Raw genomic sequence first — 24,857 nt, 5'->3', positions numbered from 1 at the left:
GGAATTTGGATAGATTTTTGCATCGAGACCACGTGGGATTGTGACAACTCTATCCACCAGCAGTGGAGAGATCATGGTTGATGAGTTCACGCATATTCCTTGACTCGTTTTCCAGCACAGTTGTCATTGGGAATTGGAGCATTTTAAATGCAGTTCTCAACAAAACATGTAAATTGTCAGCTTGAAATCAAAAGTTTGAAATGTTTAAATGTGTTTAAAATTACTATGTTCTGCAAAAAATAAAGCATGGGGAAATGTTGAAGTTTAACTACGATTTTTTTGTTTTTACAGAGTATAAATGCACCTTGCATTGTCTTATTTAATTAACGAGTTTACCAGCTGCTTTTACTTTAGGTCACTGTCTTTTTATTACCATATGCTGATGAGTACACGACAAGTGATCAGAAAGAACAACAGCCCATGGTCTAGCAGCAACAAGGTTAAGTGCAACTTTGCTTGAATCTGGAAGCTTTATTGGAAACACGTTCCAGCACAGCAAACCACTATGTGCTTCCATAAATACTTCCACTTATAAATGAAACAAGAGCATTCACATGCCCATGTCGTATTATCCTTAAAGAGAGATGCTAGGTGGTTGACTTTTATTTTTATGATGCTCAAAGCTTGCAAACCAGGCAAACAGTTTTATCATGTTACCGATTACGTTTTTTTTACCTTAGTGTTGAGCATGGTGGAAATCATACCAAATAAGTACATTTGTTGACAAGACAAAGCAATACTTTCCGACTTCAAATTACATTTTCCAAACATTTCTTCTCAGTACATAGTTATTTACTTTGAGGCCAATAATGGCCTAAATTTCACAATATCTTTAGATATTTCAGTAAATGTTGGTGTTACCTGCCCTACTAAAAACCCACATTCATAAGTATTTTTTTACAAAACAATGACATATTACGCAACAATAAGCGACCCACCACTTGCAGACATATTTAGTGATATGCACACTGATATTTTATACATTTGAGCAGACCAGAAGTAATATTCAAACGATACTGGGAAGCAGTCCTCCATTCAAATCAACACTCTCTGTCCTACATTTAAGCTATGTACTACAATGCAGTGTAGGACATTTTTAAATGTGCAAACATAAACAATATGAAAACACACAAGAAAATTAAACCAGCGGTAGCTGAAGCCATGTCGTAAACTGATATTCAGTAAATAAATATAACTGCCAAACTGATTAATTTTTTACTGCTACCAATAGATTTAAAGCATGTATTTGTTCATCTGTTACTGTGCTAGGACATTCAGATTGGCGAGCATAGATCTCCAACACAACCTCAATAAATCTATCTGCTTGAAAAGGCAATAAAAAAACAAGTCATACCACAACTCAAATTCAGCTGCATTATAAAAGTGGAGATATTGTTTTGCATATTAATGTGCAATGTATTACCATGTTAGAGTGTTGTTTCAGAAAATTTGTGACCATTAAAAAAATCTCACAAAACACAATGCATATATATAACTGCATTAAAATATTTTATCAAACAATGTTACATGTTGCTGTAAATGTACCTTCCTATTTAAAATAAAATGTACGTACAAATCGAAAATATAGATTTCCATTATTCCATTATGTTTTCACCCTTAAGTGTACAACATCATGAACAGCATTTTGTATTTTAAATCATACTGGCCAAGTTTGTTAAATAGGGCTGGGATGTTTTTAGATTGTACTGCGTGTTGTTTGGCATGATGTCCAACGTTTTGCTCCACATGCTGGGAGCTTCTTCAGGAAATGCTTAGAGCAGCTTGGTTTATCCATCAGCAATACTATATCATAGCTAGATAAATTGAGCTCGCAGTAAGTGGAGTGAAAAGTCAGATATTATGCTGAATAACATGCCATACAACCTCTAAGTGCTTTAGAAAACTGTAAAAACATACAGTAATTTTGCTATGTATTTTATTATGTGCACTATCCCATTCTGCAATCCGCACAAAGTAAAAGTTGACCGAGTTCCAGAATGAGAATTTTCAATCGATATTGATGTTTCAGAAATGTCTTAAGATTCAAATGTATGCAATAACTAGCACACAGCTCCAGTGCATTCAGCTTACATATTACACTGCAGATACAGAATGTTCAAGGCAAGCGCAAAACAAAATGTAGTTGATTAAAAAACATATAAACTTCCAGCAAGTCTTCCTTTTTTCTGTCATTCGAACTGACTGAGGTCCAACAATACACTTATTTTGCAAGTTTGCGAGTGAGAATGATAATGCAAAACAGAATTTAAGATACAAAACACTAAATACATCTTGTGTAAAAGATGCATGGCACTACATATATGAAGGCGCAATTAAAGTGAGTGTGCAGCATTTCACGCAGTCGCCATGGTTTGGTGTTCAGGTTCTTGATCAGAGGTCATCTAGCATCCCTACAAAGGGAAAAATAAGTCTTCTCGTCTTATCACACCTCACAAGAGAATGCAACCTATCTTAAAACAGTAAACATTTCATCTTGCAAAGCATTAAATGAAAGACATTTACAGTTGTTCATTTATGTACAAAAATGTCAGTGGTTGCCCAGTTCATGAGGAATGGGGGAGTACGTATCACAAGTTTACAGCTCTCTACAAATATAGTTAAATACTATAGCATGGGCAAGTCAAGCCATAGGATGACTGCTTACTTCCCACAAAGTGGTACTCAATTAAAGGACTCTAAAAGTAATAATGGCTGAGTGGACCCCTGAATGGGATTTGATCTCATCATCCTTCAAGATATGCAAGCCTTGTGCACTAATCACAGTGCTGCTTGCTATACTTTTTCCATCAATAATATATCTGCAGAAATGGTAGATGAAGAAACCAAGCAAGCCTTTTACAGGGAAATTAACGATTACCATTATGCATTTCAAAATAAATTTACATTTTTAAGTGACTTGAATAAAATTATGTTGAGCATGTGTAATCAGAAAACATACGTTTATCAACAAATAGCTTACCTGGGACTAAAATCAGTTATTTAATCGATAACCACAAGATTTTTTTTCATTAACAGTGTAACAATCACCCTGTTAAGAAAACAGAGGATGTGATAATATATGCAACATTAAAAGATAAATGTTCACAATAACCTTTCTGGCCCTGTGAGCTTTACTTCCAGCATGCCCACTGCTTGTCCTTGTCAGTGAGTGGCACGTAGATGACGCCCATCAGAGGGCAGTGTCGTACGGTACCGTCCTCCAGCTTGTCGTATTGTTCCATCGTCTGGTTTCCCCCTGCTGGCCCCACGGGCAAAATGAGCCGGCCGCCTGGCTTCAGCTGGTCTATCAACTGGGATACATGCCACGTTGCAACAAAAATAGAAAATAAGATCACATTACTGAAAAAAACCAAACAGCAGTTTCAAACATCCAATGGGACATTTTTTTTTAATAATAGCAATGAAAACAATCTTGTCATGGAATGCAAAGCTCACACCCAGGATTCTGCTAATGCTGCCCCGGTACTCTTGAAACATACAATACAGAAATGGCAATTGACTCCACTTTTTTGGTCCATTACTTGGGCCCTTTTAAAAATAATGGCTGTCCCCAGATTCTGCCACCCAAAACCCCCTACAAGCCATGCCCAGTAAGACATGGCAGATGATGCCAATAATATCAACTAGCCTTTTGCCCATCCAAGGACGGGTGTATTGCAGTACATCTGAAACTTGCAAGCGAAAAGCAGACCGTGACGTGATATTCTTTGCATTAATGCGTGTGCAATTTGTAAGGGCCCAGCGACACAGACCTATTTCATTTAAAGGTTATAATCCCTTGTTCATCACGACGTCCTTTTTACTTTGATGTCTCAATAACGTTACGGAGATCGCGTGACGTGAGGGTTCTGCCTTTGTAGTGAGGGTTGTAAGTTGACGCCGAGGAGGGGGGAGGAGGCGCCTCGGCCCCCCATGTGGAGTGACGTCACCCGCTAATTATTATTAATGGGGTGGGGGGTGTCCATTTGGAAGACGTCACTTGTTAATGATTAATGAGGGGGGCTGTTCAATAGAGTGACGTCACTTGTGCATGATTATTAGTGAGGGGGGGAATACTCCATATTGAGTGACGTCACCCGCTCATGATTATTAATGAGGGGTGGGGAGGTGTCCATTTGGAGGATATCACCTGCTCATGAATATTAATGAGGGGGGCTGGTCGATGAGAAGTGACGTCACGAACGTTAAGGACAGACATTCCTGGGTGATTATAGTAGGTATAAGCCTCCCTCATCATCTCCCATCCAGTTGCATAGGTGAGAGAATGTTTTTTCCAAGTGTTTTTATATTAACAGTTTAGTCAAGTGATCAAACTGAGAATAGGGAAGTAATAACCCAGCTCTAGTGCAATAGCCACACAAGCAGTCTGGCCAATGGACTTTTCATGCAAATAAACGTTGTGCATTGAGGCACTCATGGCTTGTTTACCGCCTGTGGAACTGTAGGTGCAGCAGCTCCCACATGGATGGCATCATAGGGAGCACCTTCTGTGTGCCCCTGCCTGCCATCACCAACTGCAAAGTAACAAACACCATTTAAAGTATGCAATAAATAGCAACTGCAATATGAGCTCTAAAGGACACTAAGTTTAACTATGTTATTTGATTTAAGCTAACATCGTACAACTAAGCATGTGTAAGTGTACATAAAAACCAGGGTAACAACGCAGGAAATAAGTTTTACTTTCAATGCGTATGGTAATGGCACTGTAAAACCAATGCATATATATAGTATCGGTAATGTCACTGCATATAGTATTTGCATATAGTAATATCACTGTCAAACCAATGCAGGCAATGGAAACCCACCTACAAGTGTCACTTGCCCCTTAGAGAGAAGAGACATGTCATCTCTGTTGACGTTTTTGACGGCTTCATCGACCAGCTCCTGGATGTGATCAATCCCAATGACCTTTCCTGAAGACCCCACCTACTCCAACAAATGCACATTCCCCACAAATCGTCATGTTTTTGTTGTCAAATATATGCCAAGTATTAAGTGACACTACGTATGTATGTTGAACTTCTTTCGCACTGTACGTAGCCTGCCGTGCTAATCGGAGGTGTGGGCGAAGGACGATACCCAAAAAGCAGTTTTAAAGTAGGCGTACTTTTAAAATATATTGATATATTATTTGGAAATTGTACTATTATGGTTAACCTACATACGCTCACATTTTTCAATAACACTGCTCTGGAAACAAACTTATCTTCGACTTGTGTTTCAATCAGTGACCCTTCTTCAGTAAAGAGAGGGCAGAAAAGAACTGACTTGTAGGAGGAGACTGCAATTTACACAGTAGGGCCCCTAAATAATTTTAAAACATTTCGCAAATTAACAGTATTTAATAGACCATACAAAAGTTTTCCATTCCAAAATACTGAGTATTAAATTCATAAAAACTTAACACTCTAATTTATAGGTGCGGCAATGTTTGCATAGTCAGCACATAAACGATTAATCAATTGCAATACATTATCATACAACAAATGCGTCAAACTGTGCAATAATGTATCATTTAAAAGACAGAAAATATGCAAATGACATGCACGTTTCCTTTAGACTAGTAAAGCAAAAGAAAACGGTGTCTAAAGTAGACTTTATATTGTTGTTTCACTAATAATTAAAAAAAAAACCTCTGTTAATCTCAGCTGTATTGCTGAGCATGTGCACATACCATTCTTGCAATGCAAGCAGTGAGATAGCCACTCCCAGAACCAACATCCAAGACTGAAGCCCCTTCAAACAAATGGTCTTGTAATATCTCCAGGGCATAGGCGTGCTGCAGACACGCACACCAAAATAACATCAGTGCATGTGCCAAAATAATTATGGCGGAGCTTCTTTTAACTCCACTCGTGCTTTGTTTTATTAAATGTGTAAACGTGGTGTTTGTAAACCTATATTATCAGCTGGTATGTGGAATACTTACCATGTGAGGTGCACTTATAGTTGCCTGATAACCTAAACAAACAAAACTAGTGTTAGAGTCATTCAATCTCTAAAGCCATAAAACACATGTAGGCGTTTTAACAATGCCCATTCGAATATCAACCACCACCAGCTTACCAATGGACTGTGGCGAGTCCATGTAGGCATTGTGCTTGGCGTATTTCCCTCTGTCCGTGGCAATCATTGCCTGGTAAACGCGGTCGGATTTAACGATGCCATTGCCTGAAAGACAAATCACCCACTCGATTAAGGTGCGTGTGCCTATAGTTGTCCCCCATACAGCGTTGTCCATACCCAGAGTCCTCACATTTCACTGTGAACGAACGCATGTCTCACCAAGTACCACCACGGTCAGATCATTGTATTCCTGATGAAAAACACAGGGGAAACACCCCTGTCACAGGAGTTCACATTAAAAATGTTCCCATTCTATTGCCCCCCCTTCTACGTACATAACACGTACTCCATTTATCACAATGATATCACTTTGCAGAGATAACCAGCAACGTCCACAGTTGTCCTGTAAAGCCTCGCTTTTCAATCCACGGGTCGTGGGGGGTTACTTGACCAGACTGAACCACGCTGGTCATTGCGGGTTGGTGAAGGGGGTGTTAGAAGTAGTGTACAACAATTGATGTTGCTGCAATGCCCTCTGCTGCCCACCACATGGCCACACAACGCACGAGTTCAAATTCAGTATTCATTGGCAATGCACAAATGCTGGAGATTGTACTGTATTTAAATTGCAACAGCATTGTACTGCAATAAGGCACGTTATATGGTAGTTCAACAATAGTTGACGGCTGTTTTCGTTGGGCATGTTTCAAGAATGTTCAATAAATTTGCCGATGCAGATTCAGGAAGGCGACGCCCAAATGCCTCATCACCGACAACAGCCACATTTGCAAAATCCCAAAATCCTTGCATTTAACGACTCGTCAACATCGTGCACCCCGCCCGAAACGGAAGAACACAAATGCATCAAATCCCCATAACATTTGCACGCTCAAAAATGCAGCCTTCTGCAGAGACACCCCCGGCTCGGAGCTAGGCCCCAGCGGTCTCGGATAGAAAGCCGGGCGGGAGAAGACGCGCTCAGCCCCGGCCAAGGGAGACGCGACGAAGGGGGTCGGGCTCGAGGCGGGAGTCGCCATCCCCCCACCCCGCACTCTTTTTCCATCAGGAGCGGTGGCTCCGTCCTCCTGTCCCCGCTCCTTCTCCTGCGGGGACACGGGGACGGGCGAAGGCGTGAGGTGCGGGCTCACTTCGCAGGTTTTTGACCAACTCGGCGTGGCTGCTGCCTCCGCACTTCCACGCCATGACGGCCTCGCGACGCGGGCTGCCTGCGAGCTGCGTCACGTGGGCTGATTCCTGACACCACCACCGGCATCATCATCACGCTCACTTAACAACAACGTCGTTGCCGTACCACACATGACGTCATGTCACCAATATCAAGGTGGCTCAAGAGCAATATACCAATATCATCATGCCACGAACAATAGACCACCATAACCGCACTGGCTCAATGGCATCATACCAACGTTAGCATACCACCAATATTACAATGGCTCAATAGCAGTATACCAATATCATCATCATACCGCATACGACTTACAACCACCAATATTTTAGCGGCTCAGTAATATTACACCAACATGATCATACCACAATCAATAAACCACCATAATCGCACTGGCTAAACGGCATCATATCAACAGCATACCACAAACGCCATACCACCAATATCACAATGGGTCAATATCAGTAGACCAATGTCATCATGCTGCATAGTCATACCACCAATATTAAAGTGGCTAACTAACATTTTACAGTACCAACATCATTCCACAAACAATACACAACCATAATCGCACTGGCTCAATAGCATCATATCAACATTATCATACCACAAACGTCATACAACCTATGTTACAATTGCTCAATATCATTATACCAACATCATCACAAAATTATACTGGCTCAACGTCATCATACCACCAACATGAGCACGTAGTACAATCATGCCAACATCATCAGTTTAACTTAAGACGTGAACATCTAACAACCCCATCCATAACCCAACATCAAATTAATCCACCGTCTCACTAACTCTAATAATCATTCAGCACATCAGTCCATGCAAGGCATGACTCGTCAGACCACAACATTTGTAACATCTTACATACGTTTATCAGTTTACCTCCCTGTGTATTTTAAGCAATGCAAAGCAAACAATCATCAACCATGGTCAATCAACTGCGCGACATAAGCCACTAAATTTTAAACTTAGTGGAGGCTTCTCAGAATCTCTGTTCGAATTTACAATGTATAAAGAACCTAAACCATTGAGTGCCCTTGCTATGAAGCATTGTGCTGTTCTGTGTGCATAAGCAAGTCCCATCCCGTCTGTGTAGAAGCAGAATAATACTCGGAAGTGCGTCAGCTCAGATGACTGGAGGCTGCACCCGGTGTCAACTCGCCACTCAGTGTGCATCTTGCCAGTTTCAGCAACATTTTCACACTTTGGGTCCATCACGGGTTCAACTTGTGGCTGGCCTTTGTTGAGCCACACACCGTTAACGATCCTTAAGAGAACGCATTTATTCCGAGATGGATGAGGAAATCAATCTTTTGAAAGAAGAAGACGACGAAAAGGTAACACAATAATGCGAACGTTGTTGGACTTTTGGTTACATTTTAATAGAATGTTGACTTTTAAAGGGATACCGTATGCCGAGGGCAGTGTTGGTGACCATGTTAAGCTGGATTTATGTACAATTGACAATACTTTTTCGTCAATTGCAGTTTTACATAGCAGTATTTCCATTAAATAGCTAAACAAATCCACCAACCTGTGTTATTTAAAATAACTTACAGTATTGTTAAGTGTTTTGGCCTATTGACCTTCCTATATTCATGTGAAACGACACGTGTATTTTAAGAAGCAAACACTGGACAGGTCTCGACTCTTAGGGTCTTACCAGTAGTAATGTTTACTCAATAAATATTGCTGGTCTACCAGATGTTATTGGCAGGAGCACTCCCTCTCAATATCCTGTGAGCGCAAGAAAAATACTTCTGTTGTCTACATGTATAGATTATTTGTTAACATAAGACAAAAAAGACAGATTTAAATATAGTCATACTGTTATTTACCATTACTTTGGGATGATGTAATTTTATTGTAGGGGACACGCATATAATTGGACTTCAAATGGCTATTGCTATATATATATTATTTGGTTATACTGCATGCAGTTGTGTACACCCTTAACTAATTGTTTCTGACAAACACTGCTGTGCTTTTCCACTTCCCGAATGCGTAATGTCCTAACAGAGTTCTAGAAACATAACTGAGTGTCAATTCCGTTAGGCTCGCTTAAAGGGTGACAGGTGATTGATTAACTCCTTGCACTAATACGAATCAGTGAGGTTCAGCAAGTTGCCCAGTATGTATAAGAGTAACGGCTTCATACCTGTGGTCATTGTGTTATCGCATCATCCGGATTATAAGACCCCTCTGGAAAGTAAGACGCATCCCCAAACTTGTGTCCGACGTCAATATAAATGATTCAAAGCTGGTCTCACACAAACCCACACCTATCGGATTATAAGTCGCATCCCAAACTTTTTTCTATTAATAACAGGAGGGAAATGTGCATCTTAGAAACCGTAGAATATGGTAAATGTGTGCAACAGTTTACAGGGTAGCTTAGGTCAGGGTTTTGAGCCGTTTTGTCCAATGCATTTTATAAAGAAACTCGTGAACGGACTTTGTCACATCACGGGACGAGTCTGTGTGTGTAACCACGTGTGTCAGGAGCGAGCCCACGTGCTTGTGTGCACGTGTAATGTGCCTCGAGTGAGTTCGTTCCTGCCCAGTGTGATGGTTATGTACACTACATCAGTATTGGGGCATACAAAAACGTCCGCACATGTTTCTGACCAGAAAGGTAAAACAATGAATGTCAAAATTCGGTCGGTCACGGCATGAGAACAATTGACGAGAGATTAGAGAGACGGAGGTAAGCACGGCATGGATACCGAGGGCAGGCAAAAGAAGCAGTGGTAGACATTGCAGCCGTTTGGTGAGACGAAATCCAATAATTCGGAGACCACTACGGTGCTTGACAGAAGACACGAAGGACAGGGATGGCATACACTGGGGGAAATTAATCAATTTGCCCGAGAGCGCGAAGTTACAGACTGACAAGAACAACAACAGACCCACATTGTGACCCATACTCTCACATGGAGACCCAGACACTCACTATGGAAAGGAAGGAATTGAAGGAAATGGGGGGGGAGGAGGCTTTTGCCCAGCAGTGGGAAGCTACAGGCTGACAACGACGACGGCCACTAGGCGCTCGCTACAAGCAATTGGCCCTCCCGTATCCCGCTCAACGGGAAATGCATCGAGTGTTGCTGATTGTGCTGTCAGGGCCGCTCTGTGAGCATCGACCTGCAGGGGGAGCCCGCGCTGCGTGTGTCGATCACGGACGCCGTGAGCGAGCGAGACCGGGTCCTCTTCACGGTGTGCACCAAGGTAACGTCACCTGCGCACGGGAGGCCACGTGCTAAAGTACCCACGTGTCAAACCCCATGTGTCACACGAATGTATAAAACCAATATGTCAAACTAAGGTAAAGGGAGGGGACACATCAGACCCACGTGTAACAAACTGTGGTTAGGTCCGATGTGTCAAAACCCATCTGTCAAATCCGCATGCATGGCAGCCCCACTAATGTAGGAATGTGTCAAACCAAGGTGTAATCGAAACACGGGGGCCACGTTAAAACCATGTGTCATATCCGGGTGTCAACGCCATGTGTCAAACCCATTTGTCAAACGAATATGTTAAATCAAAATGTCAAACCAATGTGTTAAACCAAGAGTCGGTAACCTGCGGCTAAAGAGTCGCGTGCAGCTCTTTGGCTTCCCCTTTGTTGGATCTTTGCATGCCCCCCTGTGGTCAGCCGTTTAAAAAAATAAATGTTAAACATAATTTAATGTAAAGTTAATTGATAAAATATGGCAGATATGGAATATCTTGGTGACAACAAAATGTAGTCAAACTTTCTTGTTAGAGTAAACTAAGGCGAAAAAAAAATAATAGTCGCAGTTTATTCCATCACCTATTTAGTTTATTTAAGTCAGATTTCGTTTGCCGTCTTCTGTCTACCTGCTGTTTTTCTGTATGTGTACAAGTAGCTCTGCGTGTGATGCAGCTCTTAAACTGTTTTGGTCAAACACAAAAACAAAAATGGCCCTTGTTCTTTGAAATGTTGTCGACCCCCGTGTGAAACCAATATTTCAAACCACCCATGTGTCAAAACCACATTTCACACCAAGATAACCCATGCAGAACTGCAACGTGTCAAATCCACTTGCCAAACACAGGTTTCAAACTACTGATAACAATCATCACATCACAATTGGCAATATCAAGGCATAGTGCTAGAAGGGATGTTGGCTGGTGGTTGGTTGGTTATGGCTAAACACAGAGTGGTAGCCAAAGGAGAGAACATCCCTGAGAGGACGTCCACTGCAGAGATGAAGCGATGAAATCAACTCGTGTGCAGGAGCTAGATGGATTGTTGCATCGCAAGACCATCGTTTTGAAGTGGTACACCTCGTGTGTCCGTGGGCCACTTTTACCCAAACCCCCAACAATACATTTACAAATGTTGTCTTGCTCTGAAATACAATGTTAGCAACTAAATGGTTCTGGTGACCCTATGACTACCAACATGTTCCTTCTATTGTGCCATCAATACTGTGCCGTATTGAGCAGATATCAAATATTACGCTTGTTTTCTGTTCTGCTATGGGGTTATTAGAGTAGCTTCTGGGTTCAAAATTATTTAACAATGTTTTCACAATTTGACAATAAAAATGTATGACCTTGCCAATTAAAATTGCATAGCATTGTACAATAAAGGCGAAAATGTGAGAGTTATTTTTATCGAGTGATGGCTTATAAAATCGTATTATTAAAATCTTAGAGAGGAACTGTTCCCATAATCTACCTCCGGTTGGCAGATGCACCCAGCATGTATGTGGGTACATAGGCACATTTTTCAAAGGTAAATCTAGGCCCATATTCTGCAGAGATCTATATATTGTATTTAAATTGCATGATTATACACCTGGTTCTGATTTAGATGTATCTGCTCTGTGGCTCTATGTTACACACAACTGCAAATGCACAAACAAACATGGCAGGTTTATTTGTCTAATTTCTTGGCAGCTGATATCATCTTGGCTCGAGTTGTCTTGCAAGAGTGGTTTTGTATCTTTTGATTAGCTTAAACATAGTTTTGATTTATTTAAGTATGACCATCGCATCGTGTTCCTTTCTCATTGTTTACCATGCATGCAAAACATACAAGGCCTCCGTTGGCCCTAAATCGAATGTTTTAAGCAATTGAAGCTCACCTGCCTGGGAAATCTTCAATTACATGCATCGCATGCAGCCTGCTGCTCATTCATTGCATGTTATTTATGTTATAAATTGCTCTAAACAAGAATACAGTAGTTTTCCATGCCTTTTAAGCAAACGGAACATTGTTAGCATGGTGGATGCTTTGCTAACTTGAATTTTGACTGCTGCCTTGGTCTTTAAATGCCTCACATACTTCATGTATATTAAAAAGGCTTAAAAGTTTGTGAAATGGCTTTGCACACTTCCATTTTGATTACTAATAAGCGGTCTGTAAATATTTAAACACATTTTCAGTAAATTAAAGTAATATATTCCTGTACTGCCATGGTTAGCACACTTAACTTTGAAATCCGGAGGGCACCGGTTCGATCTCCCAATCTCCCCACCTCTGACCACCAAGCAAGAAATGTGGGTACACCACAATTAGTCAAGTGTCAGGTCACGTGTGATGGTGTTGTGAAATGTGGACATTCCCACCTATTCCAAGAGGTCTGGTCGGTGTGATAGCGTAGGCCAAATACCCTCTATGTGGGTTGCCTTAGAGTACAGGCTTTTCTGCCAGTAGTGGCGTAAGCAGACAATTGCAGCGCTGCACCTCTACATTCATGTTATTCCTGTGCCGCAGACAATTTTGCCAGCCTTCAAGAACAGCAAGGTGTGTGTATCGCGCCAGTACGAAGACTTTGTGTGGCTGCATGACTCATACGTGGAGAACGGAACCTACGCGGGCTTCATTGTAAGTGCCGGATATGAAAATGCTCACTTGACTTTGAATGACTGATTTCTTTTTTTGCAAACCAACCGCACTTGATAATGTTAACCTAGATGATATATGCGCAATATGTACCATATGCAATTTGAGTGCAAGCTTCATAGCTTGTTGTGGTTATCGTTTAAATAATAATTGTTAAAGTGTGTATGTCCTGTGGTATGTGTGGCCCTGAGCTTTGCATGTTCCCTTGCTCTACGTTGCGTGTCCTCTGTGAAGATCCCCCCAGCGCCACTGCGACCCGATTTCTCAGCCTCGCGCGATAAGCTGCATAGGCTGGGTCAGTCCGAGGGAACGATGACAAAGGAAGAATTTTCCAGAATGAAACAAGAAGTGGAAGCGTGAGTTCTGTGTCCTGCAGATGTCATCGTCAGTTTTCAGGAATCATTTGGTGAAAAGTGTTACAAAATATTACTTGATGGTAATGCATATTTCACGTTTGGGAAACATTTTTTTATGCTCATCAACAGAATTAACTCTTATTCCATGTTGGCATTATTAAACATGTCATATAATTCTGCTGAAAAATATCAATATTTAAGCTGATAAGTAAATTTACATATAACATGATGTAAAAAATGTAAGCTGTCATTCCTTTACCACTGGATTGGCCATGGCTGATGGTGTAATATTTGAAATTAATCATACAAGTTTATGTAAAAATCTGCATGATTTTGCAGGTATCACTTAGTGTTGTGCTTTTGGCTTGTAGTGAGTATCTGGTGGTGTTTAAGAAGACTGTGGCCATGCATGAGGGCTTCTTGGTCCGGCTGGCTACACACCCTGTACTCAGCCAGGACTCCAACCTACAGGTCTTCCTCGAGTACACGCATGAGGTGTGACTCCAGTCTGCAGCTTTATCTGTCCATCTCGTCTATCCATCTCACCGTCTTATTGGCTTTTAGTTATAGAAAATGTCAGTATTGATGTGAGTAGCAGTTAAGGGTGAATCTGTCATAAAGTATTGCTTGGGTTCTAACAAACGGTTCAACTTAATCTTTTTAGTTTTCATGATACATGTTGGGTCAATGGAATCAGCTCATGTTGCAGGCGTTTGGTGGATTGTTATGGCGCAGGACATCAAGAAATTGTAATGACTTCGGGAGGCCTTCATCTACCAGTGTTTCGACAAAGAGCTGTAAATTATTATTTTAAATATTATTCTAAACAAAGACTGCTCCCCGCCATGGGAAGATGAATTTGAACCACTGGCTCAGAATTACTCACAGAGTCGAGCACTGCCCATCGCTTATTTGACAAACGTAGGCGCTTTGATGGTTAAAGTTAATGCATGCACATTACTTATGTTGAGCGCTCGGTAGGATAATCTTCAAATCAGATCTGCTTCCACAGAACAGTTGTGTTGTTCTTCTTTTATGACAGTTGAACGTGCGGGGCAAGAATAAGAAGGAGATGCTGGGAGGATTCTTCCGGAACGTGGTGAAGTCTGCAGACGAGCTGGTCGTCTCCGGAGTTGAGGTGTGTCACGCATCCTGTTATCGAAATTAGTTACTAGAAATATTCGTCGCCAAAAATGTGTTTTTTTGCCTATTTTAGTCCTTCGTCAACGATGACTACAAGTGGTATAACAATCATCAAGCATAAAGAAGACTATGACGACTCCCAATCAAAGACAAAAGCGCGACTGACTATGATGAGATTAACTTAAGGAGTCTAAATAAATACGTGCAGTCTAAGAACACATTCCTGCGGAGGGAGCTGGTAGGAACGTCGGGTTGCTCAGTCAATGGCCAGGATCAACGGCGGCGTGGTGTATTCCGCAAATATGCCCGACTGTGAGGGCGGGCACAAGCCGGCATGAGTAGGTTAAACGTTGAGTTTTATAAGGGCACCACGGGGTGACCAGCCCATCCCCACCCAGCCCCACCCAGCCCCACCCCTCCCACCCCCCCCCCAGCCCCACCCTCCCCACCCAGCCCCTCCCCACCCTCCCCACCCAGCCCCTCCCCACCCAGCCCCTCCCTCCCCACCAAGGCCCCTCCCTCCCCACCCAGCCCATCCCTGCACGACGGACGGACACAATAATCCCCTGTGGGCTGGTGTAACCAGGAGGTTCCTACCAGTATAATTTAGTGACGTTATTAGAAATTGTAGTGCGCTGAGGGAGACTAGAAATGGTACTTGACTATGTGCACATTCAAAAATATTTACTGAGTGAAGCGATTGGCTGACCTAATAATATAGAGGGTCGGTTGGAGGGTGGAATGGCAGTAAGAGTGGACTACATTTAAGGCTTCTTGAATCAACTAGCCTAAGAGACTGATTAAATACATTCCACAGACCAAGACTTAACGAACATTCCATGGGTTATCAAGTAGATTAAAACCATGACTAAAATAAATTAACACTAGTGCAAAAGAAACCCATATATACCCTTGTCTCTCAGCAACCGCACCCACCCACCATTAGCATAGTGCAACTATTTTAAAAACAGCACTGTGCAGAAATAGATTGAACCGTCTGTATTAGAAATGCAATGTTCAAAAACTATGCATGTATATTGTTGTTGGGGGAATGGTGGCGCATTAGTAATTCTACTGTGCTGTGTATGGCCCTGGTGAGCCGAGTTTGATTTCTGACCATGATTGGCATCAGTGGCAAGCGTTATCTGAAATGGTCCTGGGCCTCCCCTTTAGCAACCGCACAGACCAGCATGGTGAAGTATAGTCAAACCAACCCCCCTGACCGACACGGAATGTGGAGAATTTCACCAAGCAGTGGATTAACAAAGAGCTGAAAGTTATTCAATATGATTTTTGTTCAATAAAATTGTGCATAGCTTGCATGCAGTGCATGTATTGTTATAACTAACGAGCAAAAATGCAGTACAGTAAATGTATTTCCGGTATATATGGAATGAAAACACCGCCTATCACATCCTACTACACACCAAGCACATGACTTGTAGTTTGAATGCCACACGCACTTTGACCCGCACTTTTAGTGACGTATCAGGAGGAAGAAAGCAATAACAAAGTGCGGTGGCACCAGTGATGTTGGCTGTGATGACCTTTTGATCTTGACCTTTGAGTGGCTTTGGTAATATTCACTAATTATGGCATGGGGGGGGGGCTTGTTGACTCATCAGGGCGATCAATTGCAAATAACACTCCACGTGAATAAGGAACTCCGCGTAAATAACGAACTCCCCGTAAGCACGTGCATCGAACAAAATGGTGCTCCAACTGCTCTACCACTAGCACTCCCTCGCTTCCCCAGCCCCCTCTCTACCCCCCCCCCCCCCCATTATATTAGTTATCTTTCCCCTCATCTTTTCCTCCCCATATAAACTTTCATGTTCCCAATCGCGGTCCCCATTTGGGTGGGATAAAGAGCCAGAATGTCCCACCTCCTTAATAAGCCCTTGCACAGGTTTTTGCTCACAGAGTTTCTGTTCCCTCCTTGTACTGGACTCGTGTTGAGTCGCACTACAACAACAACAAAAATAGAACTGCCCATGCATTTACACGGGATGCATGGTCGTGGAGAGGGGTGGATGTGTAACGAACCCGGTTCACCGCTGTGGGATGCCGGTGAAGTAATCACGCATCGGCGTGCAGTGACGTCACATGGCAGTTAGCAAAACTATTATTCTCTAAGACTGTATAGTATGACATGTGGCAGAAAAAAACTCAACAAATACTTATATTCATGTTTGCTGCCGCTTTATTTTACAGGATATCGACGAGTTCATGGAGCATGAGAAAGTCTTCTTGGTGGATTATCATTCGCGAATCAAAGATGCCACCACCAAGGCTGACAAAATGACAAAAGCACACAAGAGTATGTGGACAACAACTGAGAACATTGTTCTAGATTTGAAGCTTTCGTGACTGCAAGGATTCATACTCTTAGTTATTTCGGTAAAGTCACGTAGGTAAAAAATTAAATTAATAAAAATAAAACAATAAAAATCACGACGTTTCGGAGGCAACACAAGTCTCCGTCATCAGGTGGGACCGTCACGGCCAGATTTGCTGCACCTTGATGCACTTGATGCAGCAAATCTGGCTGTGACGGTCCCACCTGATGACGGAGACTTGTGTTGCCTCCGAAACGTCGTGATTTTTATTGTTTTATTTTTATTAATTTCATTTTTTACCTACGTGACTTTACCGAAATAACTAAGAGTATGAGAACATTGTATTCTTTAAATTCACCCTTGATTGATTTTACTCTAGTCATTCCGGTTTCATTGTGTATTTATGTATTTTATTTTGTATAAATTATCATTGGAGCATAGCTGGCTTTACAGGAATGACAAAGACATATATCCAGTTCAGTCTACACAGACTTTGGGGCAAGTGCTGTGAGCAAGCACTCATTAAGGCCAGGACGGTGCTAGGTGGGGTGCTGTGGCAAGCACCACACCCAGTGCCAATGTTTATATACACCGCACCAGGGACCTCGGACCAGTTCTGATATTTGTCGCTGACGTTGGCCGTGAGTAAGTGGCCGGATTCTTAGCGCAGTTTTATAACCACTACACTCAACAAGTCTGCCACATCACAGAACCTGAACAACTGCATTGTGGCTCAGGAACAAGTGATGGGTTTTACATACTGCACACGGCTGGGGGCTTTTTGTACATGTTTCTTCGTGTTTATTTAAATTTAAGGTTTTATGGCCTGTACTGATTACAGTATGAAGTTATTATGTTTTTTTCCTCATAATTTACAACTTTATTACAGCAGAAAGTGTGAGATTATATTCATTTGAAACTGTAGTACTTTGAGAATAACCAATGGGAAAAGTTAAAAAAAATGAAAGAATAGTACAGTACTCCAGTTATAGTATCTTAACTTAGAATCTTGCAGCTATGATATTTTCTTCACGTATACTTTGAGGATTTCAGTGTTACAATCGTTTAACATCTTCCCTAGTAGGTGGCACTGCAGGCCTTGCTGTTGTTGAGGCACATTACCCTTGGTACTCTAAAGCTCCACACACTATCCACGAATGTATAAAGCAACTATTTAAGTATAAAAAAAATCGTTGAAACACTGTTCCAATATTGAAAGCACCTCCCAGCAATCATTGAGACAACAAAGGATGTTAAAATTGGTTCTGCACTTAATGTAGAAATATTCCTGCTCTGAGAATGAAATATAGGTTTGACAGTCATGTGGCAAAAACATTCCTCTCACATTGCAGAGTGGGTAGGAAGGGGCTGCCTTCTCTTGTGTGGACCAGAGGTCACTTGAAGAGGCTTTCAACTCCATGATATCCTCTTTCATTGGCGGTTCTCTAACATGAATGATTACACTGCTCTGCAGGAGATCCGACTGGCTAGTACGTCTTGTGATGCGATGCTTAAAGCAGAATTGGGATACATTTTGCAAGAGAAAAAAAGGACTTTATGAATTGACGTGATGTATTGGTTCTGGTACGTCTGTGTGTAGACATCGCAGAGGACTACCTCCACATCTCAGCCAGCTTCACCAGCCTGGCCACACAGGACTCCAGGAACTTTAGCAAGTAAACAAATTTTCCTGAATGGATTTGATTGCTTTACAAACACAGAGATGACAATTAACGAGTAACAAGTAAGCAATGCAACTGTTTTGTTCATCGTGAAAAGAAAGCACTGTGTGTCTTTCAGGTTATACCTTTGTATTGCTGATGTGCTGGAAAAAACAAGGGTAAGACTCTTCATTAGCATGGCAAATTATATTTATAGGAGTTTTGTATTTAATAATACGCAAGCCTATGTCAATAGACTACTGATTCAGGGCCTTTTGTTTGGCCAGACTTCACCACACAGGTCAATGCAGGTTGGTGAACGGGTGCCTAGGACCAGTTCAGATCTAACTCACCACTGGTGTTAACCATGGCCTGGAATGTTTAACTCAGGTTGCCAGGTTCAGAGTACAGTACGTGAATCACTGCGCCATTGCTCCACCCCTATTTTTCGTACCGTGTGTATCTTTTATTTCCCATTATAGCATTAAATCTGTAGATACATTCATGAGACTAAGCACCCTAACTCACAGTCTATTATGGTTTGTCGCACATCGGCCATTAGCATTCCATTGCTTGTGGTCAGTAAGCCTTGCTAACTTGTTAGGTTGTGCCATATCATATCCATAACATGCGAACAAGCCATTTTAATGTATCTCCTACGCACAACGCTTTTCTGTTAAAAGTAATAGCAACTGCAAAGGGATGTACATCACAGTGCGCTTGAATGCACGGCGTGGACAATTTTACACAGCCGCTTTGAATCCTCACGATGCTCAACTAGTGCACACTGAAGCTTTTTAAAGGTGCCGTATTTTTTTTTATGTTTTGCAAATAAAATTACAGTGCATAGTGTATCGTAATGCTATTGTTTACATTAATTCTCTTTATATGAAACACATTTTTAAAAAAATATGCCATAGTATTAAAAAAAATCACTTTCTTTTTTTTGGAAAAGATAAAATCACAGTGAAGTGCAATTTTTTGTTTTGTTCCTATGGCCTTGCCTCTAAGGCACACCATGACAGCTGTAACTCTTTCTCTGGTGTTTTTCGGGTTAGTGTTGGCACATGGAGTGAGATCACGCCAAACAACACGCAGAACGACCCAAAAAACTCACCTGAGAACAATACACCACGGCCGTGAAAACGTACGCAGTAGTGTGATATCACAGCCGATTTGCTGCACAACCAACGCAGTACTATGACATCACAGCAGATTTGCTACATATACTACAATGCGTATATCATTTCATCGATTGATATTATTTGTATGCTCACAATGCATGCACATTTTTTTGTTGTGGAATCGATTAGTAACATTGTATGAACATTGTTTGAAAATTATACAAGAGTGTTACATTTGGGTTGAGTGAACAAACCCCTATATAAGACACAAAAATAATACGAAACAATGCAAACGAAGGTAATGAATATATAGAAATATAACCTATTCTTGCGTCCAATCACAACCATGAATCATCACAATTCATTTAATCTTTGCTGGGAGTGAATGGTTATAAGTCCATTAACTACTACGCACAGGAAATGTGTTTACTGTCTTACAGAAACTAGAGGGACGGGTGGCTTCTGATCAAGATCTGAAGCTCTCAGACCTGTTTCGATATTACATGAAGGACTCGCAAGCTGCCAAGGTGACCAGTCATCACTTACACACATAACCACTGAAGGCACACTTACTTATGCTCCATAATTATCCTACCACCAGCCTGAGTGTGGTCATTGCCCATACATTTACATCACTGGCTGCCCACAGGACTTGCTGTACCGGCGGACCAGGGCTCTCGTAGATTACGAGAACGCCAACAAAGCGCTGGACCGCGCACGCACCCGCAACAAGGACGTTTCTGCAACCGAAAGCCAGCAACAGACCTCCCTCCAGCGCTTTGAAAAGCTGTCCTCTACTGGAAAGCAGGGTGAGCTATGTTCGTGTGTATGGCAATCTGGTTGTTCAGGAGCTAAATGGCAATGTTGAGGTCTGCTACGAACGAGAAGGTGGCTTCAGGAAAGTCAGCATAACTTTGCTAGAGTAGTTTCCTATGGGGTTCATAGTAGCAGGGTGAGTTATACCACTGACCTATGATGAAATCACGCTGCATATGCTCTATTTTGTCAGATTTTTGGATGCTTAGAAATTAAACAAGGTTTAGCCTGGTCGATACATACATGGGCCAGTTCCTTGCAACACTCGGTGGTTTAGGCGACCATAAGTACAGCAATGGATTTGAGAATCCATGTGTGGATCTTTGAATGTTACCGCCTCATATGCATGGGTTGTCTCCAGGTATTCTAGTTTTCTCCAACTTACCAAACATGCATTAATGAAACTAGCCAAACATCTAAATTCAGTACTGTCTTCAAAAATAATCTTCACAATCTTTGAGGTTTTCCTGCTTAAATATGTGTTTCTTAATTAAATATGGGCGATAGTGGTTAACGCAATGAAGTATGAACCTAGTGACCTGATTCAGGATTCAGTTTCACAGCTACAACTAACATGAGTGGCAAACGATAATTAAATCTGTCCTGGCCCCCTCCTATTACCAGCCCACAATTACTAGTGTGGTGAAGTATGGTTAAATCACCTCCATAACTAGCATTGGATCATAGTGGTTGTATGGATGCTATCAAAGATACAATGTGCCTACAATATACAAAGTGTTATGTTAATCTCGTTTTTACCCTATTTGTTTTTAATATTGTACACATTGAAAACGTGCTTTCCCATGCAGAATGTAATTTAGTATATGATCCTTATGGCAGTACCCCGGGGTACCAAATAATACAAAATGGCCGAGAAAATTAAATCTTTTATTTCTGGGACACTTTTTTCCAGGGGTGTACTTAACTCTGTGACTGGGGTACCAATCAATCCGAAATCAGTGCTACTCCGCGATGTCGAAACGCCAAACAGCATAAAAAATCCATTATCGAAAATTTCAACTTTGAATAGTGCATCGTGCACAGCTTGTCGAGATGACTCGATTGCCGCATCGTCGACCATCAACAGACTAAAAATGACTGCATCACGGACATTATGCGAGAGCCGGGTACTATGGTTCCCCAGGGTACCGCCATAAGGTTCATATAAAATAGCCTCTTGGAGCATCGGACTATTTGTATCATGGTATTTGTCGACACAGAGCTGAAGGATTTCAGGTGCAGGCGAGTGATGGCATTCCGCAAGGGGCTGGTGGAGCTCACAGAGCTTCAGCTCAAACATTGCAAGGTGAGCTGCCACCTTTAATAATCATCTAAGTTTGATAGAGTGCCCTTTATGGCAGGTAGTCTCAAGAGTGCTTTACACGTGGTAAGCGACTTACATCACTATTAGTTGGCAGTGCAGGAAAATGTTATTCTGCGAGTGGGCAGTAGTCTTCCAGTTGGGGGCAGTGACTGCTGTACGTAATCCCAATTGAGTGGTTTGCAGGAAATCTTTCGAATTTGGCATATTTGGACCACAATGGCATACGCGTTTCGAATGACGTCATGGTATCTATGTTTACATAAAGCAGACAATGCATCTTTATAGTAAATACACCCACAGTAATAACCATTGCTGCAGGAGTATCATTTTTGCATCCATTTTCACTTTCAACATTCAAAGGCTGTCAGAATTTATATATTTTTGTTATTATACTTTGCAAATCCCCAGTATGTAGTGATGCTGTATTTGGTGAGTTGCAAGTAGAGTTTGGTTGGTTTTGGAAAGCATTTTTCAATCACTTTACTCGTTGGCCCGTAGCCACACCTGCGGCTCTATTGGTATGCCAACTGCTGCACGTATTTTTTTTTCACGCTTTTACCTTAAATCAACAGGGACATTCAACTTCTCTAGGCCCTGGCCCTTCTTCTTTTGAATCCGGGCCTTCATCTTCAGGCCCTGTCTTTTCCCTATTTAAGCCCCTCCGACGTACTCTCTAGGCCCCCATCCCTTCCTGATGAGGCCACTGTCTCTTCCTCTTTGAGCCCTGCTCCTTTTCGGAACTGCCTCCTCTTCTTTAGGGCCCTGCCTCTTTCGTTTTAGGCCCTGCAACCTTCCTCTGGACTAATGCTTGGACTTGTTTGTGTAGTGGTGGGGGTTGTAGGGGGGGGGGGGGTTGTGGAGGGGATAGTGAGCAAGAGCTGCAATCGGTAGTCGTGGGAGGAGACCGTCGGCAGTAATATATAAAGGTACCTTTCTAAAAACCAAGGTAACCTTTACTTAAAATTATCCTCCATTAAAATGTTAAAACCATGCAATTAAAAAGTCATAGGTTTACCTGAAACCATACATTTAGTTACATTTATTATTTTATTTTATTATGTTTTAATTTTATTTTTATTTTATTTCCATTCTACGTGACTTTACCGAAAGAACCAAGAAGATACATTTATTTAGTTTTCGTCTGTGTAGTCATGCTGAGTAGAAATGTTCTGAGTTATTTTTTTTGTACTTTTGACAGTCAGGCATATAGTAACAACATCAACATCATCAGCCTTGGTTAATCCACTGTCAGATGAAGGCCTTCCAAAGCCACCACCATCTCTCACGACCATGCGGTGTAATAATCCAAATAACATCTGCAAATGAATGTGCTTAATTACTCCATCTCCTCGGTGCATGTCATCGGTTCGACGTTCCTTCGCTTGGCTGCCAATTCGTCACAATATGGAGTGTAGTGCATGCTTTACATATACCAATATCTTTTGTCATGAATGTATATATGATGCACAGGTGACAAACCTATAATCACAATTTCACAGTAGCATTATCAAGTTCTAAAATTGATTAATTGGTGGTTAAGTAAATACAGTATAGCCTATGACCAAATCACCCGAAATGCCTCTATCGTTAGATCTTGAAAGCTAAGCAGATGTAAGCCTGCATAGCACTGATTTGGGTGACCATCACCACTGGTGGTCATAGGGCTGCGGGGCGACATGATGGGCTGTAGAGGGCAGTGCAGCAAAATACTGTCCACTTGCTTTGGACTCCGATGCTTCGACTTCTCCCCCTCATCACTTTCAGCCTGCAGGAGACACTTTGGTGAAGTGTGGTCAAACAACCCCCATAACTCACTTGTGGTTGCAATTCATTTATTGTAGTAAATGTATTTTGTATGTTTAATTAAAGTAAAGTAATTATCGTTATTTATTTTAAATATCAGTATATGTAAAGTAGTATATGTTGGTAAGTATGTTCTAGGTTCTAATAATTAACCTGTGATGTATATTTTGTAATTTTAGGCAAATCTGCAAGTCCTACAAATCTGTCTGGGCCAGATACAAGATGCTAATTGACAGATGTCATCTTTGGGATAAATAAACGCATTCCAACATAAACTTTTAAAGTGCCGTCTTACTGCATCGGCATTAAAGTCTTCACCCAAAGACATGTTTAATTAAAAGAGGAAACATACATTTATATAAAATGCTCTCCATTGAAGTAACACCAACCCAGCTGTCGATCAAGATTGCGATAAAGGCCAGTACATTGCTCATATGTTTTAAACGCCCTTGAGAGTTATGCTTGATTACATACCGCATTGCCAGGCACCAAGGAGCACTCTATTGATAAGACATACATTCTGTTCTTTGGGACCCAGATAATGCCTGGACATCCGGTTTTTTAGCCATACAGCTGCATTCGTTATACTGTATAGCCAACCTATCCGTGCATTAAAGTCGTACACATTTAGATTTGTGCATATCCAATTTAATATTAACTTTCAATTTTTTTTTTACTAATAATGATCAATCCTTGAACTGCAATATTTCATTTATGTTATCAATTTAATTTTGTTTGCGTATACAGTATGGAATTTTTTTCAGTAGATTTACATGATTTGGTTTAATTCTACATTGACTATAAAAGGTATTAATAAAGACAAGAGACTATATGTTAAATTAATAAATAATTACGCGCTATTTCTTACGTGAAAACATACCATGTAGTACTATACTCCATTAGTTTTGAAGTAACAAAAACATTTTGGAAATAAGTCTGGAGTGATATTTGTCAAATAAAAACCGTGGAAACTACTTTCTGTTAAATTTTGTGATGAAGCTGCAGTTTGTGTTTGCTGAGTGCAGGGTGACCCAGGATGTGTGATCACGCTGCGACTGTTGTGAACAATACAAATGTTCTGCTAAAAATGGTCATGGTCCAATATATTGCAAGTGT

General features: G+C 41.4%; 2 protein-coding genes across 3 annotated transcripts; one reads left to right on the top strand and one right to left on the bottom strand.

The window, feature by feature from the left end:
* Positions 1-354: 354 nt before the first annotated feature.
* On the bottom strand, positions 355-7,341 carry LOC144933516 (protein-L-isoaspartate(D-aspartate) O-methyltransferase-like). Of its 2 annotated transcripts, none has more exons than XM_078858352.1 (8): positions 7,239-7,341; positions 6,091-6,195; positions 5,954-5,985; positions 5,699-5,803; positions 4,830-4,950; positions 4,450-4,535; positions 3,113-3,311; positions 355-2,431 (listed from the first exon to the last, which is right to left on the bottom strand). In XM_078858352.1, exons 1-7 carry the CDS (start codon positions 7,291-7,293, stop codon positions 3,132-3,134), a joined length of 684 nt encoding a protein of 227 aa, XP_078714478.1. In that variant the 5' UTR covers positions 7,294-7,341; the 3' UTR covers positions 355-2,431; positions 3,113-3,131. The 2 variants fall into 2 exon arrangements, with proteins under 2 accessions (XP_078714478.1, XP_078714477.1); XM_078858351.1 differs by having other exon boundaries at positions 355-2,411.
* Positions 7,342-8,479: 1,138 nt separating this feature from the next.
* On the top strand, positions 8,480-24,770 carry LOC144933515 (sorting nexin-6-like). Its single transcript, XM_078858350.1, has 13 exons — positions 8,480-8,631; positions 10,418-10,522; positions 13,047-13,157; positions 13,410-13,531; positions 13,903-14,026; positions 14,574-14,669; positions 16,889-16,994; positions 18,614-18,689; positions 18,814-18,853; positions 20,239-20,325; positions 20,448-20,607; positions 21,835-21,920; positions 23,921-24,770. Exons 1-13 carry the CDS (start codon positions 8,587-8,589, stop codon positions 23,972-23,974), a joined length of 1,212 nt encoding a protein of 403 aa, XP_078714476.1. The 5' UTR covers positions 8,480-8,586; the 3' UTR covers positions 23,975-24,770.
* Positions 24,771-24,857: the final 87 nt, after the last annotated feature.

This window comes from Lampetra fluviatilis, chromosome 7 (assembly GCF_964198595.1).
Source record: "Lampetra fluviatilis chromosome 7, kcLamFluv1.1, whole genome shotgun sequence".
NCBI lineage: Eukaryota > Metazoa > Chordata > Hyperoartia > Petromyzontiformes > Petromyzontidae > Lampetra > Lampetra fluviatilis.
The sequence above is the reverse complement of the archived record's forward strand: the minus strand, read 5'-3'. Positions and strand labels throughout refer to the sequence as shown.